At 31.6% G+C, this 19916-nt stretch overlaps 2 protein-coding genes across 3 annotated transcripts; both read right to left on the reverse strand.

Annotated features, from left to right (window-relative positions):
• Positions 1-2284: 2284 nt before the first annotated feature.
• On the reverse strand, positions 2285-9477 carry LOC148615905 (tetraspanin-18-like). Its single transcript, XM_088581709.1, has 5 exons — positions 9356-9477; positions 6446-6703; positions 4512-4586; positions 4018-4119; positions 2285-2539 (listed from the first exon to the last, which is right to left on the reverse strand). The coding sequence occupies exons 1-5, from the start codon at positions 9413-9415 to the stop codon at positions 2285-2287; spliced, it is 750 nt and encodes a 249-aa protein (XP_088437835.1). The 5' UTR covers positions 9416-9477.
• A 2233-nt stretch (positions 9478-11710) lies between these two features.
• On the reverse strand, positions 11711-14627 carry LOC148615906 (uncharacterized). 2 transcript variants are annotated; one of them, XR_015922081.1, is made up of 4 exons: positions 14464-14627; positions 13536-13838; positions 12484-12553; positions 11711-11840 (listed from the first exon to the last, which is right to left on the reverse strand). XR_015922081.1 is itself a non-coding variant. In XM_088582528.1 (3 exons), exons 1-3 carry the CDS (start codon positions 14510-14512, stop codon positions 12549-12551), a joined length of 357 nt encoding a protein of 118 aa, XP_088438654.1. In that variant the 5' UTR covers positions 14513-14625; the 3' UTR covers positions 12391-12548. The 2 variants fall into 2 exon arrangements, 1 of the variants encoding a protein (XP_088438654.1); XM_088582528.1 differs by lacking the exon at positions 11711-11840 and having other exon boundaries at positions 12391-12553; positions 14464-14625.
• Between the last annotated feature and the right edge of the window lie 5289 nt (positions 14628-19916).

Genomic DNA, 19916 nt, shown 5'->3' on the forward strand with positions numbered 1-19916 from the left:
TAACTTTCAATAACAGAATTTTCTTTATTCATATAATTTCTGTCTTGTTATCATGCTCACGGTGTAAAGTTCTTCAAATTTGGACAATAAATTATACAATTTGAATGATAGTGAGTCTACCGATATTCCTATTTAAATATCATAATTGAAACTTTTGAAACTTAAATAGCAAAATTGAAACTTTTGAAGCTTTAATACAGAGAACAAATGTAAATGTTTTGTTTTATGCGGGTATTGGAGTGGAAATGATTGCAGGATTGCGATGAAACGAGTCTCTTAATTAGCTTCATGGCTAATCAACTACTTATTTTAGTTAGAAATAATAATAATGATAATAATGGTAATAAAAGTCGGACAATTCCCTCATGAAAACTTCATATTAACATGATTCACAACACACCATTTAATTGATCAATAAGAATTTTTTTGTATGGATCAATACAGACTGAGTGTCAAAACGTAGACCTCCGGAGTTCATTACGTAGAACGTTGGAATTTAAATTCCCTTCACACCAACATTATCGGAAACTATATTATATCAAAAGTAGAGCAAACTTCAATGAAATTCTAGTATAAGAGAGTAACAAAAAGTGTAAGCATTTTGTAAATGATTAATGAGATTTTCTTTTTATAAAGCAGAATGTACATTTTTGTACTCTATTATACTTCGGTTCAAGTACAGTATATTTGCTCATTAAACATGTAGGTGGTGGTTCTCTATGTTCTTGTCATTATGATTCTCGTTAATGGTTACTAGTGTTTGACAATAGTTTCCTAAAGTATAGGTTCATTGCTATTTAATTCCAATGGACTTGGTTTTTTTTCTGGTTTAGAGCATTAATTCTATGGTCCGTTTTGTTATACGACAGCTAGCGGCGAGTTTTAAGCAATGGAATGTGTATTTTTATCTTTCTGTAATATCTATATTTCATAAATGAACATAATATGATGAGTTTTAAGCAATTGGATGTGTTTTTAAATTTCTGCGTTTGCTTCGTTTGTTTTTCCTTTCCTTTTCCTTATCATTCGATATCTCACAGCACATGCAACACGAAAAAAGAACTGCCATTGCCTGAAAATAGAAGATCATTGTTCATGTATTTTTCATGTACGACATGAACTCATTGATTTATGTAATAAGTGTATTAAGATTCGAAATCTATTTTTTTTTGTACTGAAATGCAAAGATTGTGTGTTGACAATAATAGCACTATTAAAACATTTAGTACTCGTGTACTAGATTGCCATGGCAACTTTGCTCAAAATGGTAATAATAATTCAAACTGAAATAAGAAACCGCCTGACGTATTATTTCCGCTTATAGTGTATGGTTGTAGTATAGTCGTTGCTATTCCTCCTCATTGTTTAAACAAACCTCACCACATCTTTGTATCATACCTCAACAGCCAAAGCAGCACTACACCCCACGACAAACAGTTGAGAATATTTATCGATATTTTCCTCTATAGCAGAGTAACATCCCTATTAATGAAACATCCCGATGATCATAAATGCTAATACATTTTTTTATGCAAAAGTCGACAGGATAAAAAAGAATACACACTCATTTATATATCATGATAAGTCTTTCCAAATAAATAATTATTGAAGGTCTGTTATTTAAAATAACTATTTGCCTTTATATGAACGCATGCATCAATTTTGTTAAAATTACACGATTGGTTCTTTATTTCATGTGACCATTATTAGACACGCCTTATCATTTCTCACTCATTTGATAAACAAATCCGATATAGTTTATAACCATTTTTAAACAGGTACCAGGTACTGTACGTGTAGCATTAACAGTTACATGTAGTTTAGTCTACACGGTAGTAGACCAGGTGTACTGATTGGGTAAGCGTCCTCATCTTATCTTAAAAAAAAACACATGTAGAGTCCAGGGTAGACGAAATAGAAAACTACTGTATGGTGAATTAATCGGTTTGAATTTGTACAGTGGACATACTTAATTCATATATACACCCGTGTGCGTTAATGTTTGGTTCATGTCAGTTAAACAAGTATATCGAAGGTGTCAATTTAGAAGCCATAATCAAGTCAAATGTATCAATATGTACATCCCACGCCATTTTCCAACAGTATTTTTTTACTTCACCACGCTTAATGCTGTCAAACATATCTTTACGTTATATAACTGTGAAGCAACGAGTTAGAAGAAAAATACACGTTTACGCGTAATATTTAACAATTATTCAAATGTAATTTGTAAACATAATTTTTTTAGTAACTTACATCACTTCAATGGTATAAATAACGACATTTATTTTAGGTAATGTTTACTATATTCTAGGGAATAGTAGTTTAAATACTTATTTGTAACTATTACCTCGGTGTAATATGAGTTTTCTGTCGTTGGTCGAGTAGCACAAGTATCGAATGATAATACGATACCATTGATTAAGTTAGCCTCCTGACAACAGTAACCTGGCAATATTTGTGCTCCTCTGGTTTCATTCCACTTTGTATATGCAAAATCGTCCACTTCTGATTGTCTGTTCACTCCACAGCACTTGAACTAAACGTAGTGTTGATAGATGATATAAGATTTGACACAACTTACCACCCAAAACTTCACTTTATTGTCTAGGATTTGTTTGTTCATTGATAAGGACATCTTAGTTTCTTTAGCATGCTTATTTTTGTTGTGACACATTTTTTTTATATGCCGTAATAAATTAGTCAATTTCTTCTCAAAGTTTTAGACATTTTTATGTTGTTTTACTATAGATTTGACATTATTATATAAAAAGTGAGCTTTAACGAGCCGTTAATGTTGCCATAAGAATGAAAGAAAAGTTTGTTTTCCGAAAGCTTTTACAAGTTTTGAAGAATCAGTAAACGAATATTTCATTGGAAAGTATCGCTGTGTGTTTATGTTTATGATAGGAACCTAGATAATCTTAAGTACTTCTCTGTATAAGAACCAGGCGAAATATGTATAAGGTGTGGCACATGAAGAAAAAAAATCACAGAGATTTTATTGCATTACCCGAGTATTTATATAATATTACCCCCAGAAATAAACAAAAAAGTGTTTGTAAAGTTTGCCTTTTTAAGATATTGATAGGTCAAACTTATACTCGGCGTCACATAAATAACATACTGCTAAAATTTGAATAAAAATATTTTCTGCGACTTTATTGACACCTACCTCGTTTAAATTGTCTTAAATGACTTGCTAATTCGTTTAGCCAAACGGCTTCTCCCTAAACATTGAATCGTTAAATTCCGGTCAGATTTTAATTCTCGGTGCCAATATTTACATTGTAAAAAGTCGGCCATGTTTACAGTGGTCGGGTTGCTAGGAGATGTTGTTTACGTTTAAATGGTTTGTCCAAAAACCGAAGAACCCAGAATGCATTTCGGCTTTATTTCGGATATCTCGGATTTATTTTACGCGAACAACGTACAATACCGAGAAGTTGATCAAGCGGACGATTGTCACCGGAGTTCGACGGGAACTTACGAACTTCGTTTGTAAACAAATCGTCCCGTAAAAACCAACATGGCGGATATTAGTATGGGATTTTCCCGTAAGGAGTTGTTACGCATGATTTAAGCTAATAAGCGACTTGTTTAGGGAGAAGCTGTTTGGCTAAACGAATGAACAAGTCATTTAAGACAATTTAAACGAGGGTTGGCGTCAATAAAGTCGTAGAAATTATTTTTATTCAAATTTTAACAGTATGTTATTTACGTGACGCCGAGTATAGTTGAAATGCACTTTGGAAAAATGGCGGGAAAATTGTCCAGCACATTTACCTACATAACCTGTAAAAATATCTATGTCACAGATGCTTCAGGATAAATTCAAATAGCTTTACAGTTGTTATATAACTAGATATATTGAATATTTTTGAGACCTATTTGAGAAAAAATGATGTGCCACCCATTACTTGATTCTTATACACAGTGGTACTTTAGTGTCGGCATCATCTCATTTGCTGATCAATTTACTTTAAGCATCTATCGATTGAAATGATTACATCTTACCAGAACAAACACGGCATTCCAAGCCAAAGTAAGGGTTCCCCCAAGTTCACCTTCATATGAATTCAACAGTTCCAGTAGCTTACCCTTAACTGTTTCGTTGACCTAGAAACAAAATGTATAAATAGTGTGTGAGTTTGGTGGGATTCTTCCTGCTCGTTTGTATGTTTTAGTTTTTCCGTCGTACAATTTTATCACCGGACGTGCCCTTAGGGTGTTTCTGACTTTGTTATATATTTTCAGTGTTTTCACTTATTGTTTTTAAGATATTCAGTTTCTTTTTCAGTACGCTTGGGGTACATGTTCAAAGAATGTCATAAGATTTTCGTGTGATCTACACGTTTCTCGCATTATTATCCCTCAATAGTTACAATTTCATCGTATCTTCAACAAACTTGAAGATCCAATTCAAAATGTTTTTTTTAATGAATTAAGAATTGCAATATATAATATAACAATCAGCATATCGAAATGATACCTTAGAGATAAATACGTACCTCGGTTTTCATATCTTGCAAAAAATACATAGCGAAGAGTTCTGCTCCACACAAACATATGACTATGAATGCATACTAAATAGAACATTAATTATATTTTAAATGAGACGATGATGAAAACAGTTATACTGGCTATTTTTTATCATATAGACCTTTCCTGCTAAATTACTTGGCAGGCTCATGTGGTACATCGGCGTTATAAATGGTACATTTACTTCACGGAAATACTAACTGAGCCTACTAAAATAGCTAGAAGTAAAGGGTCTACTAACAATTTAATCAAGGTGTACATGCGGTCGGTCTTTGAAATTGGAACGGTAAGAATGTCCTCTCCTCCATGTAAATTTAGTCATATGAATGATTAATAAACCATTAATGAAAGAGTAATCAAGGGAACCAACGTTATAGCGGTCATCAAAAGAATGTAATCCAGGTACAAAGACCAGACATGGAAAACAGACATACACAACAAAGAACATAAAGTAACTAAAATTATATATACAAAGTAACAAAAGTAAATGAGCAACTCGGACTCCACTAAAAACTGGGAGCAAGGACCAAGTGCATCGGTAGGGTAAGCGTCCTCTGCTTTTCTAGAAACACCCGCCGAGTTGCTCATAAAAAGTCAAGTCCGGCGTAGACAAACCAGGAAAGGAAAACTATGATCCGTTGAATAAATCAGTTTTCATGGTGCAGATGGATACACCATAACGATCAACGAGTTCATGATGACGACTATAAAACTTCTGTAGTGATGACTTCAATCTTGTAGCAACATAACCCTGTTCCATAAGCCTATTTGTTAGAGTTCTAGTGCAATACGAAAAGTCTGCGTATTTTTTGCAAGCTCTGGCATAACGTATGAGTTGTGATATGAACACTCCATACGCAGAAGCCTAATGGATGTTGCCAGAGATGAAAGGAAAGTAGACAATTCTGAATGAAAAGTCATCACGTTTGTCGTAAAGTTTGGTCAATAGTTTTCCTTTACAATCGATTTCTAAGTGTAGGTCAAGATATGAGGCTGACTTCACAGTGTCTGTAGTATCCTTTATCTCAAGTTCTTTTAGGTAGATGCGATGTATCAAATCCCCGAAATTAGGATTGTTTAAAGATAATACGTTCAATAAAATAGTTCAATGCGTTTGACAAAGCAAGTAATCATATTTATTTGACTTTGCCGGAAAGAAACCATTATCAAACAGCAGCCTTATATTTATCTTTACATGTGCGAGTTATTACTCATAAAGCATTAATACTCTGGCTAAATAAACAAATCCACGTTTTTTTTATTTTTCAAAGGTCTTTTTAACGAACATCTTCTTATTTCAATCTGTTATTGGTCCTTCGATCGTCAAATTTAAATTCATTGTGTGCCCAGTGTAATATGAAGCATTGTCATTCATTGGTATATACGAGAAAGTACTCCAACAGTGTTTTATTTATTTGTTACACGCGGAAATGTCCTTAATCGATATTTATCAATTATTTTGTATATAACTGATGGTAACTTATGTAAGAGTAATCAAGGGAACCAAGGTTATAGCGGTAATCAAAAGAATGTAATCCAGGGACAAAGACCAGACATGGAATACAGACATACACAACAATGAACATAAAGTAAGTAAAATCATATATACAAAGTAACAAAAGCAAATGAGCAACGTCCGGGGTAGACAAACGAGGAAAGGAAAACTATGACCCGTTGAATAAATCAGTTTTCATGGTGCAGCTGGATACACCATAACGATCAACGAGTTCATGATGACGACTATAAAACATCTGTAGTGATGATTTCAATCTCGTAGCAACATAACCCTGTTCCAGAAGCCTAATTGTTAGAGTCCTAGCGTGATACAACAAGTCTGCGTAGTTTTGGCAAGCTCTGGCATAGCCTATGAGTTGTGATATCTAAGATACACTTGTTACTAAACTAGTATTAAAAACGGCCTCCATTTACAACAAGCCCCACACAACCCAACGAACGCAATGCTGGTTATGACACCTCCCACCACTGTGATGATCAGAGAAAGCATCTCCAAGATTTCTCTCATGTTAAAACTTGATCCTATTCCGATTTGATCTAGAATTGGGAGTATTCGGTCATTCAGCAAATTAAATTGGTCTCCAACGACTGCCGCTCCATCTGACTTTAAAACTATCCCTCCGTAAATCATGGCACCACCAATCACCTTAATGTAGAAATAATGTAAATATAAAAAGATAACTTTGCTTACACTGGTTCTGTTATCTTTTGAAAATTACGTCCAACCAATGGGAAGAACTTATTATATAGATAAAAAATCAATAATGAAAAAAAAGTCATGTAGTTTTCAAAAAGTAATCAAGGGAACCAAGACTCTAGCGGAAATCAAAAGAATGTAATCAAGGGACAAAGACCAGACATGGAAAAACACACACACACAACAAAGGACATAAAATAACCAAAAGAATACATACAAAGTAACAAAAGCAAATGAGAAACTCATACTTCACTAAAAACTGGCAGCATGGACCAGGTGCACCGGTAGGGTAAGCGTCCTCTGCTTTTCTAGAATCACCCGCCGAGCTCATTTATCTTTCAGCATTCACAATGATGACATTTTTCTGTTATACATTGTTATAAAGAAGAACAAGATCATTGGCAACCTACCAAAATTGAAAAATAAGCACACAGTTTTTAGATATTTCTTTTATGCCGAATCTGTTGTAAAATGTAACGATGTTGTAGGTATTTAAGCACATAAACTCATTACAAAAGGTGTTTCGATGTTTCAGTATTACTTTTGAAATTGTTACATTAAAAACTGGTTAGTACAAAGTTGCAAGTCAAAACAAGGCTTAGATTGGTGTTTAATTTTTAATAGACTAACTTTTTTGACAATATTTTACTTGTTTTTTATTGTAAACATTTGTATTTTAGGCCCATTTTTTTATCAACATGTTTTCTAAAAACATTAAAAGGTCAAAATTATTGAAAAGGTAAATTTGTTTATATTTGTAGGTACGGATGTGAAGGAAAGTATGGCCTACTTTCCTAGAATGTATGCATAAATGACAGAGGACAACATTTATTAAAAAAAACTAATTAAGAACTAGAACACCAAGTGTACAAATTCCCTCCCTTATTTTGATTTAACTGGAAAAAAACTTAAATGCAACAATCATGAATTTAAATATCTTGGCAATCTTGAAAGAAATGAAGTGTAATAACAAAATTAGCGAACTGATAAACTCTAGGTAATAATCAACGGGAATCCTTGTTGTCAACGCGACGTACTAGGCGGTATCACGATCTTTATAATTCTGTGTTTCGTAATTGATTAAGTCAAGCTACCTTCTTGCAACGACGGGGAAGTAATTACAACAACAGAGACATAAATCAAAACTTGGCATAAGAAATTTCAGTGAAATATATTCCACGAGAGTCCCTGAAGTTACCATTCTTAACGCCGACGGCTATGATAAATTTCTGTCTAATTCATTATTTACGGTCAGAAGTTTGAATCCAATTCTTGGTCCCACCAAAGTTGTAACGATTAGGGAATCCATTTTTACAGCTTTCCCTACCGGTGCACCTGGTCCATGCTCCCAGTTTTTAGTGGAGTCCGAGTTGCTCATTTACTTTTGTTACTTTGTATGTCGGATTTTAGTTACTTTATGTTCTTTGTTGTGTATGTATGTTTTCCATGTCTGGTCTTTGTCCCTGGATTGCATTCTTTCGATTACCGCTATAACCTTGGTTCTCTTGATTAATCTTTTATAAAAGACCATGAGTAAATCAAATTTTCTTTTTTATTCTATTTTTTTCCAGGCCGAGTTAAACGACCAAATTAAACACGAAATCGTAAACATTATGTTAACCTTTTTGGTTGAACAGAGAGAGATTCGAATTAAAGTTGTCATACGACATCAAAGCCAGTAACATGGTACATGTAACATAACTGATCACCTAGGATTACCATCGGTTTTAGGTGTGTTTTACTCTTCATTGTGTTGTTTTTTGCGTGTCGTTCGTTGTGTCATGTAACATTGTTTTTTTTCCTTTGTTTTTGTTTTTTCCAACATTGCTGATTTACATTTACAGTATAAAGTGAAAGTATTTGTGAGAATCAGGTGAAATGGGAAAATCAGAAACATGCATGTCAAAAACCAACCGATTTGACAATATAATTTCACTTAAGGATAATTTCCACTTAATATGAAAAAAGTCTCTAGTTAATCTCTGTATCACTGAATTGTTAATAATTTTTCGATAGAATGTTAGAAAAATGTGATTTTTGACAGAGTAATCTGCCCTTGAAATTTTCAGTGCATTTCAAAATGGAATTAGAACTCAACTTAGCAACATGATATGGAAAATCTTCTCCTTTTTCTTTGATTCTGATGATGCAAATATTCTAATTACACTTTCAAAATGGTATAATTTTTTTTCAAACAACGTTTCAACCTCTGCCTGATTCTAACAATGATTGCTACTTCAGAACATTGATTTTCACTCGTATCTACATATTACTGCCTTTGGAAATCCTATTTACGAGTAACTCAATATCCGAACATGTTACAGATATTAATCCTCACGTTTTACGATTAGATTTCCTATACCTTAAATTATACATTCAATTATGACTAATGAACTAAATATTTGTTTTAAAGTTAATAATAATGTTTGATCTTAAGCCGGTAAATTGTTAAAGGGGAATATTTTACCTTTTGTTTTTGATTTCTACGTAAGGATGTTTATGTTTTTCATAACCACAGTATCTAGGATATTGGATGAAAATATAATAACGATGCTTATATTTATGGCTAACTGATTTTTTAAGCTATAACATATTTCTTACCATAAACAGTAGATTACAAACAATTAGTATACACATCCCGAACTTGGCAAAGCAATTCATTTTACAGCAAATAATGTTTTCTTCTTTTTTATAAAGAAAATCAAATATTAGAGGCCGAATAAAGAAACTGTCATTCTTTAAATACGTAATGCATTTTTGAACTGTAAAAAAATAAGAATAGATAAATAATGATAATTACATTATTGAATTTTGATATGTGACAATGCCTTTAAATTTGTAATAATGTCTTTAAATCTGCGATAATGTCTTTAAATTCTAATTATTTTGTTACACATAGACTACACCTTGCATTGTTTGTTATAAACTTTACAGTTTGTATATTATCTCAAAAAAGATAAATTTATGCATACACATAAATACAATAAGCAATACAATTATCATATCTCTGCGTATTGATTTTCATTCAAATGCATGTTTAATTTTTCGTTAAAGGTGACAGATTAATCTCCAGATTATTTTACTGCCCTTTGAGTTGTTGGAAAGGCAAATTAATTATTTCTGTGTAAAATTTTATGTACAAGCTCCTTTGTCTAAAAAATAAATCTTTTTGCAATCGTGAAATTGGAATGCAAACTTATATATGATATTTGGCAAATGACAAAAAAAAAAAAGAAAAAATACAACACGTCGTAATGTCCCATCAAGTTGAAGGGGATTTATTAAAGTGTTTGTATCCTTATTTTGGCAAAACAACAGATATTTGTAGCTATTTAATAATTTTCCTATTTTCAGTCTCTGTCAAGGTCTAAAATTGGTTGATACCAAGAAATTGACTGATTAAAGCGGTGTCATTTATCAATAAAAACATCAAAATGGTGGATAACCTGGTCGTCACATGATCGGACAATCATGTTAGAAGATTCAGTGCTTCTATGATAAATAATTAAAGTCTATTGTTTATATTTGTTTTCGACGTAAAGAGTGATAGTGTATGGCTTTTTAAGTCGTCAAACTAACATTATACAAGCATTTAAGTATTGCAATGCTCCAAAACTAGAAAATGTTGGTCTCTTTGTTTATTTCCTACATGACATGATGTTATAAATAGGTGAAACAAATGGCTAAGTAACATTCCTTTAAACATTCGCTGGGATCCTTTTGTCTGTCTGTGTCATGACCAAAGGTCGTGTTAAGTGTAATGACAGAATAATCTGCCCTTTGGTTAGAGTTCCTAACACACTCACTTTCACAGCTACATGTAATGAATTATTGAAGTAATGACTTATCGCCAAGAATAAAGCCTTACTTGGAACACTTTTCTGGTAGATGAAATATAAAAGTTTAACTTATAATGATCTTGATGGTTCAGAAAATTACAGTCATTCTTTTCACGTATTCCAGGTTACAATCTTCACATCTGTACTAATATCTGCGTTGTTTAATTTCTTTTTCTTTTATTCAGAAGCATTTAAATTTGAAAATCGTATTGTTTTACAGTTGGCTTTGAAAATTAATATTTTACCCATAAATCAATTACTGAATAAATTTTGTTTTGAAACTGAATATTATTGTTTTTCAGTAAGTGAGTATTCTGTAACATTCTGGCACTTTCCAAAACAGGTTAAAACTGTAGACAACAATCGATCATTATACGTCAAAAAAGTAGAGTGGTGGCTCTAGTAAATGTTATTAATGCAGCGGACGACTAAAGCTTTTTAGAACTTTATGGGCCTAGAGGCTATACGTCTGTATTATATTTCAATGGAAAGATAAACCAAAAGAAGTTTTTGAATATCATTTTTTTCTTACGGAAAAGTGGTAAAGTTTTCTGCTATTTTGCATTCATTAGAGGAGGGGCAAAAATATATAGACTCCAATACACTTTGATAAGTAATTTAACTACCTTGATTTAGTTTTCCATTCACATTTATATAGTCGTTTACCTTCTAGGCTCATTAAACTCGATAACTAAAGCATTTTTAATACATGTCCGCAGCACTATATGCTCCAGTCATTTTTCCTACTTAAGGAGTGCAGGGACGGTTGACTGTATTTATTCTTATATTACTTTTGCATGCAGTTGCATATATATGAGCTCATGAGTTTAACAACCAGTGAAAATTCCACGTGTTACCAAATATATATTAAGAGGAAAGGACTTCTAGGTTTTATGCCGCTTTTTCGTATTTGTCGTTCACTTGTGTAGTTAAAACCAGATAAACAGAATGACAGGTTTCATTTGAGTACTCATCATATTGTTGGACTTAAATGTGAAGTTAAATTACATGAGACAACTGTAGAAAGTGGAGTTTTGATTTAGCGTAAGTTCTCTGCATCAACAACAAACCAGCGATTTGAAATGAAAATGTATTAACAATTTCCATAAATTACTCGTTTTCAAAGTTAAATAGATTTACTTCTGCTTTAAACATATTTATTCTCTGTGTTTGTATTCGATGTCATGCTGAAAAATCTGCAACTAAACTTGATCCATTATCCACATAGAAGATCAGTATGTAATTTCCTGCAAATAATTACGGAAGATATGCAGAGTAATCAAGGAAACCAAGATTCTAGCGGAAATAAAGAAAGTAATCCAGGGACAAAGACCAGATATGAAATACAGACATACACAACAAAGAACATATAACAGGAAACATTAATGTAAATCTAATTGCCATGTATCCGCATTTTTAAATTTATATAGTTTCGAGAGTTCGCTAGTCTCCATTTGACGATAAACAGTATTTGCATCTTAATACTACCTGTCTCCGCCATCTTTCCTTTTTATAAAAACTAGAAGTGAAGTATTTCACTAATCGTTCAATACTGCCATTTGGCTTATAGTTGACTGAAATAATCAGACTGAATCAGACTGAGGCATACTCAGTTGTTTACATGTTGGATGCTTACAAAGAATCATTTATCGTTAAAAAAATTAAAAAAAATATTAAGTGCCAATGAAACCAGTAGAATGAATAAGAGGATATTATAAAGGCTCGTAGACCAAACAACGCAAACAAGACAAGAAACAACAGCAACGGCACATAAAAAACAACTATCACAATACGAAGTTGTATCAAATTATTGTATTTGGAATCAATGAAGGAATCACGTTATATTTTTTTTATTCGAACGAGTTAAGATAATCATTTTAAAGGAAATACATTTAACTTCACCAGCTTTCGAACTGAACAACAAGAGGATCCTCTTTGAATGACATCACACGGACTCAGTCTACAACATAAAAAATGGAACATTACAAATTTGTGTCAATCTTCTACATTTGATTTGATTGATTGTATTGCATCAGTGTTATTCCTGATATACATTTGTACTACAATTTAATAATTTCCTATCACCAACGATAACGAAATATGATAACTATTTTGACTAATGTAGTCCATGTAATAGTATTATGAAGGGCACACACAGATGTAAAATTCTTACATGACGTAATACAAAAGCCTCCACACCTGATACTTTTAATAGTAATGCTACAAAATGTCTATTTAAATGAATATAAAACGATTAGTGGTAATGATAGAATTTGTTTTTCTTAACTTCAACCTTTACACAAATGGTAAAACTGAATGTTCCGTGTTTAAATAAGCAGAAATATTTCACAGCGCCACACATGCTACATTTTTGCCATGCTTATAGTACATAAGAAGGTTACTAAACATTCGGTAATTCACCACTATTAAATCCGAATTTTATTTGGACAATCAAAAATGTCACGCGTCTTTCATCTAAGTGGTTTCGTTTGACTAACGGATTCACCACAGTCTCTCTAATTTACATTATCTAAATTTAAATGACAATGCACATGTGTGTGAGAAACCTTTCATAATAAGTTCAATAACGTAGGTATTGACTCATTGAATATAAATTGCATTTCTGCGCGGGAAAACAGAATTCAAATGAAACTTTGATGCTACGTTTCTCTTTAAGGCTTATTTCTTGTTCATATGGTGTAAACAATACAATAAAATGAGAAAAAATATGCATCATGGTTGACAGAAAATTTTGACGTTTCATTTTGTTTTAATAGTTATCAAATCTGTTGTTCCAATTACAATCATACCTTGCCCGATCACTAGAATTAGATTCAGATTCAGTACTTTATTAAAATCTCACCTCATGTGCATTTCAGCTGTAATTGTCAATTATTAAAATATAAAAAAATATTTTACAGTAAAGATATGTTGACACTTACCTACTATACGTAGTGATAACGGATTTGTAGCACAGCATACATTCTCAAAGCACTCCAGGTAAGGAGAACACTGTGAAGATGTAGTACATTTTCTAATAAATCTGAATGGGGTTTCGCGACAGTATTGCAATTTGTAATAATTCTCCATGTAACTGCCTGCTGATGATGAGGATACGACAGATGCTGACTGGGCACCATTACTTGATTGGCCCAGCCGTGACAATAGTCCACCGCCACTGCCACCGCTGTTTCCTAGTATACCCTTCAGAACCTGTAATCTCAAGAGGTCCGACAAAAGAGCATCTGTTTTTAAAAAAAATATCAAAATTAAGATGTATCAGACAACTGTCACAACTTAAAAAAACGGCATTTGAATGTTATAGGACCATTGGGTTGGTTCTGTTTTTAGCTAGAAATGCTAGTAGGTATCAAATACGAATAAGATTTTTTTAGGGGGAAAACTGTGACAAAAGTTATGTCTTAGCCCTGACGATGGAATATTTGCCAACTTTATTAAGTCACATCTTCGTCTCTTTGATATCATTATCTAGAAAGTCCAAACTCACATAGCGTAAAAAAGTACAGAACAATCAAAAATAAAAAAATATTTCAGAGATTAGAACATTTGTTCTTCACAAATCATATATATTTTTTATGTTTCTCTTCAAATACGGAGAAAGTTGCAAAATGTACATTTCAGCATCTTAATAAATTACAGCGTTTTCTTAATTTCATTAAAGAATTGTGTTCCTTTACTACGTTCAGTAAGAAATATAAAACATATTATCATTAACAGATAGGAGAGGCCAATATTAAAATTCCACTGGGAATCGAAATATATGACAGGTTTTTACTTCTTTAGAACGGGTAGTCATCATTTGCATCCAACGGTTAGTTTATTACATTTGAAACATAATCTCATGCTTACCTGCACATGCTAAAGCAGCAAGAAAAACAAAAATTGAAAGGATCCTCATTGTATTATTCAGTTCGTCCTCCCAGAGATTTTCAGTTGATCCCTGGGGTTGAGCACGAAGTAGTTGTCAGATCTCCTGTGTGACTTGTTTACCAAAACCTAATTAGCATTTAACTAATTAATGTTTTCACGTGGTAAATTTCTTCTTAATTTTGATATTTCATGGCTTGTTAATAGGTTTATGGTTAAATTGATGACTTGTTTACATATTAAAACTGAAATATAAACTACAATTAATTTGAATGTATTTCCCGATTTTACTCGTGATTACACAAGCCAAAAAAAAACGAGACCGTTTAAGCACTAACCATCAAAATTTGTTGCTTTTTGTACACATTAAAAAAACTGAATTTCTAATTACTTGGCTTTTATAAACTCGTTGCTGAAAATAAATGCAGAAGGAGATAGGTTTGCATTTGCTAGAGTCTTCATAATCACTTATGGACGTGTACAAAATATGAATACCTTTGAAACATTGTATACTTAGTTTTTTTTATGTGCAATGCTTTTATGCTTAATAGCACTGATTTATTTTTTAATTGGTTGTAATGGGTAAACTGTCAAAAAAATCAGGACATTTTACGTAATGTCATTGTACAATGTCTTCACCCTGCAATGCACGTAACTCAGTATCGTTAATTTGAATAATTCAGAAAAAATGTATTTAATATTTTTGTGTGTATAATGATCTTTTACAACCTAAGTTGTTGGAGGAAAGATAAAAAGAGTTGTTCTTTTTCATTATGATAGTTTGAGACGAGTCAACAAAACGACTTTAATTTCAATTTTATTCATTATTTAAAGCAACAACATTTGGTACTAAAATCTTATAACTCTGACACAAATTTAAAAGATGAATGTTTATATTGGTAATACAGCATACAACAAAAACAAAAAAGCAAACCTAAAGTAAACTAAAGACACCCAAAAAATACCAAAATGAAAATACAAAATCAAAACAAACGAAACATAAAAAAAAACAATAAAAAACAACAAAAAATGTACAGATCTAAGAGAGTAACGTTTGTTTTCATTTGATGATTTCTTTATTTGATAGAGCCATGTTACTTGAATAACTTCAAACAATGAGTACAGATTATGAAGAGCACATTATAAAAACATAAGCAAACCTGAACCTATACAAAAAAAGTTCTGGATGGTATCTGCTTATATTATACATATACTTCATATTTTAATTGGTTTAAAAAGATTAATTATTCTGGTATACCATCCTTCTTCAGAAATTTCAGTAGGGTAGTACACTTGAGTATACTACCCGCTCGAACCGGAAATTTTGCTTTAACTATCGTTACCTTTTTATTGTCCTTTTTTTTCAGACTTCCGCTCAAACAAAGAACGCCCCGATGGTAAATAATTTGTTAAAACAATATTTTTAAAATGTAAAAGAAACAATTCTCAGTATTTTTGTTCATAAGGGTCCAAAGAAAACACATCAATTGTACAAGAACTATGAATCATGATAAAATCGTTTTTAAAGGCAGCTACATTTGTAATCATCAAATGGGGGGGAGGGCTTGAAAAAAAAATTATTCTAAATTTTGGAAAACAAATTTACTCATCCATTAAAAAAATACAAATACTGATTCTTTGAATTCAGTATCATATCAGGGTGGTATACTAGATCGCCACACTCAGTGTAGAATTCATAACCCAAATCAAATACATGACCAAAACGTAAACAAAGACGAACTGCACAATGTAGTGAATATAATGAAATTATAAGTGATAAGGAAAACAAGAAACTACGCAAAAAAACCACTTTCAATGTAAACAAAAAGACTAGGAATGGAATCAGCTTCTTCAGAGGAATGTACTTGTGGACTAGCGACACACGTCACGTTGCAAGATGTAGCTCCCCGACACATTTTGTGAAGGCGAAGTCACAAAGAGGTCCAAAAGTCCAAATCACCCGCAGAACAAATGTTTAGGATAGTTCAATCTATCAGCACTGAACGTTTAATCTTTCAACTTGATACTTACATATTGATAAAGTTAACATCACTACCTATCACCAAGATTTTTAAAAGAAAATGAAATACAACTCAGTCTAATTTAACATTTAAACATAATGGTATAACGATTGAAATCTAGCAATGGAGAAAATATGTTTGCCCTGTCCTGAGACATAAGTTAACTCTGTAGCATGTCAATGATTCTTAATTATTTTAGCTAGTAAGTGCTAATTTTGGGTTGTCTATTTGGATATACAAATAAAAAACAAATAAAACGTTTAAATATGAATAAATTGGGCCCAAATTTTTGGCCTTACGATTTTGATCAAGGGCAAAAGTATTGAAAAATTATACTGAAAATCCAATTTTTTGTCTTTGATTTTAATGTTGGAAATAGTCAAATTAAACTTTTAAAATGGTAGTCTTTTTACCATATTTCACATATTGCCTGATTCTTACAGAGGCTGACCCTTAACTTGATTGAAAAGTAAAAATTTGACGAACATTTGTTTGGGGACAATTAAGACCACCGCGGTAAAAGGAATATGTCAATGAGCTCGAGAGAAAAGGAAAAACGGGTAAAATACGGACAGAGGCAAAGAAAGAACCAACCCTAGCTTTTAATTATTTTTAACTTATATCATTATTAATCGTCCTTCAAAACATAAGTCATATTGGTTTGACATTTTGAATATTGAATAAAAAGATCGTGCATCGAATGTACAGTTCCATTAATTATTGAAATGCCTGTTGAAATCTGTCGAAATCTGTCGAATATATACGTTAAAAATGTACAATATGTTTTCATATGGTTTAAAACATATAGAAACATGTGCTTTGGACCAATAAGGAAATTTATGCTTTTGTGCTTATAAAAATCATACAGAAACAAATGTTTTTCCTATAAATATTAAACTACCCTTTTCATACAGTGTCCTAATGAAGACATTTGATTAAAATTTATTTGATTTTATTTACCTTTTTTCATGAATTATTTGTTAGTCCGAAACTTTTTATCTTTTTTCATATGTTTCTCATGGTGGTCCTAAACATTTAAAAAAAATGTGACAAACATGCTTTCAGGTTTTTTTCCAAAATATCTGATAAAGATGTTTTCAGGTGTTTTGTCAAAACATGAAAATATGTTTCCTGTGTAGCTGGTGCATTGTTCCAACAGTCATATTTGTTTCTTAACTTTAAAAAAAAACCGTCGTACTGAAAATTAATATAATTATGTTTTAATATCTTCTTTTGGATATCCAAAATAACTTTTTTATTGTCAAATGAAAAGTTTGGGAAAATGAATTCATATTTTAATTAAGGCAACTAAACAAACTGTATAAAGCCGTGAACAAGCAAAAACATGGTTGTGATTTTCAGATGTCTTATTTAGTTGTTATTTAGAACTATTGAAAATAAACTACTTAATTGTGAAAGCAATAAATGACTCTACCAACTTTTGTTAAGTTTATGAAGAATTTTACAATATTGTTTTAATCAAATGATTCTAATTGGATGAAGTTGTTGGTTGAATAAGTGAATTGAAGACTGACAGTTTTAGTCAAGGGTCAAACAAAACGTGTTAAGTTTCCGACGTGTAGTATTAAACAAATTCTAGTTCAATACTCTTATATAATGCATTTATGCCATGCAAGCAAAAGCTTATGATAGTTAAATACATCTGAACGTGCAATGATGCAGTGAATCGTGCAATGATGCAGTGAATCGTCATGACGACATTGTCGTGAGAGTTAAAGTCCTGAACAAGCACTACTTGAAGTGGTAGGTAAGTTCCATATAAAACATTCACAAAGAAACGTTTTCTATTCTGAACCTCAAATATTGTATCCTTTATTCTTTTTGGTTCAAATAAATTTTGTTTATTCTATAGCAGATCTTTCAAAGTTTATTCTATTAAAAAGAATATTGGTTGTAACTAAGTGACGATGTGGATTTTATCGTACAAGAAATTTTGTTTTTTTTATGTTTGAGGGAAGTAAAATGAATCCGCAAAACTCGCCATTTTGTTTGGATATCAAGTTATCAAAAGTATGTACAATGTATGATCCAATGTGAGACTATGACAATGTCGGAGAAAACAGACATAAACTCATAGTATAGAGCCACAAACAAGCACACACAATTTGGTGTAAAACTGTTAAACACGGATTCTATTGGAAGATGGGTGCATATGTTCTGGCAGAGAACTGATGGCGTGCGCTGTATAATTATATAACATATTATAAAAACATTTACAAGAGATGAGTTAATAACTGATTTTTCATAGTTCATTTCGTATCTTCCACATCCAAATATATGAATTCATTTTAAATCTAAACCATTTATTATTTACTTTTTGGCCTTTGGCATAAAAGGCAGTGTATTCAAAGATTCAATTCAACGAATTATATGACGCAATTCCTATTTATTATGATTACTTCAACAGATTTTTGAATCATCATCAAATTTTGGTTCTATTCTTGAAACCGGTTATTTGTTATATATATATTGTGTCTTCTTTTTAAATGCTATAGATACTGTCTTCTATACAGATATTTAATGTTTTAGATTTTTTCATATTGTTTTTTCTCAAGTTTTTAACTAACGAAATTACGTTAATCAATCATGGAATTTAATATGTTTTGTGTTTAGTTATGCTAAAGTAATTTGTAATGAATATAAAAAAGTTACATGCAATTCGATAAGTGTTTACTAACACGTCATATAAACAAAGATGAAAAATACGTAATTGGTTAAAGTCTGATGAAGTTTACAAAAGAAAATTCTTCGTTATTTACGTACGAAGCTGTCACAAATAATATAACCATTACTTTTAATGTGTTTTAGTCCTACTATATGTAAATCAGTCACTGATTTCTAATTAATATGTATTCAGGTCATGTTTGTCGCAGTAATTACAAACGAAGACAACAGTAAATATACATGATATTTCATAAAGAATGTGTGAATTGATTATCACTAAAAGTTTCCCCAAAATGACAATTATGCATCTTTACCATGTTATTATGACATAAGACCTGTCAATATTTCAATCAAAATGACCTACACACATTTAATAAGTCCTATTTGAATGCAAAGTATTTCAGTTCTTCAGAACATATGCATATACCTTGATTCAAAATTAATTATGTTTTTATGTCTTGACAGGTTGAACTCCGAAAAGCGTATTTTGCGTTACAGAAAATGTATAATTAATGGTTTTAACCATATAAACTTCAGTAAATCAGGTTAAACAATTTGCAAATTAGATCAAATAGAGAAAAGCTGTACACCGAACCTTAAACAAAAAAACTGAATTCATTATCATGCATTAATTAGAAATACATAATTACAATTAATAAATTTTAAAAGAGGAAGCCCCTATATAGACATTTATTAATGAAAACGTCACGTTTCGTTGTCATATAAAGA

This window comes from Perna viridis, chromosome 5 (genome assembly GCF_037379345.1).
Source record: "Perna viridis isolate PV_CMFRI_1.1 ecotype Kerala chromosome 5, ASM3737934v1, whole genome shotgun sequence".
Taxonomy (NCBI): domain Eukaryota; kingdom Metazoa; phylum Mollusca; class Bivalvia; order Mytilida; family Mytilidae; genus Perna; species Perna viridis.

Bases quoted from the DNA above. Each gene is read 5' to 3' on its own strand.
- LOC148615905 (XM_088581709.1), bottom strand. From the start codon at position 9,415: ATGAATTGCTTTGCCAAGTTCGGGATGTGTATACTAATTGTTTGTAAT. The intron at 6,704-9,355 runs GTAAGAAATATG...TTCTACATTAAG, and splicing joins TTTGTAATCTACTGTTTATG to GTGATTGGTGGTGCCATGAT. The intron at 4,120-4,511 runs GTACGTATTTAT...TTTTGTTTCTAG, and splicing joins TGCAAGATATGAAAACCGAG to GTCAACGAAACAGTTAAGGG.
- LOC148615906 (XM_088582528.1), bottom strand. From the start codon at position 14,512: ATGAGGATCCTTTCAATTTTTGTTTTTCTTGCTGCTTTAGCATGTGCA. The intron at 13,839-14,463 runs GTAAGCATGAGA...TTTTAAAAACAG, and splicing joins TGCTGCTTTAGCATGTGCAG to ATGCTCTTTTGTCGGACCTC.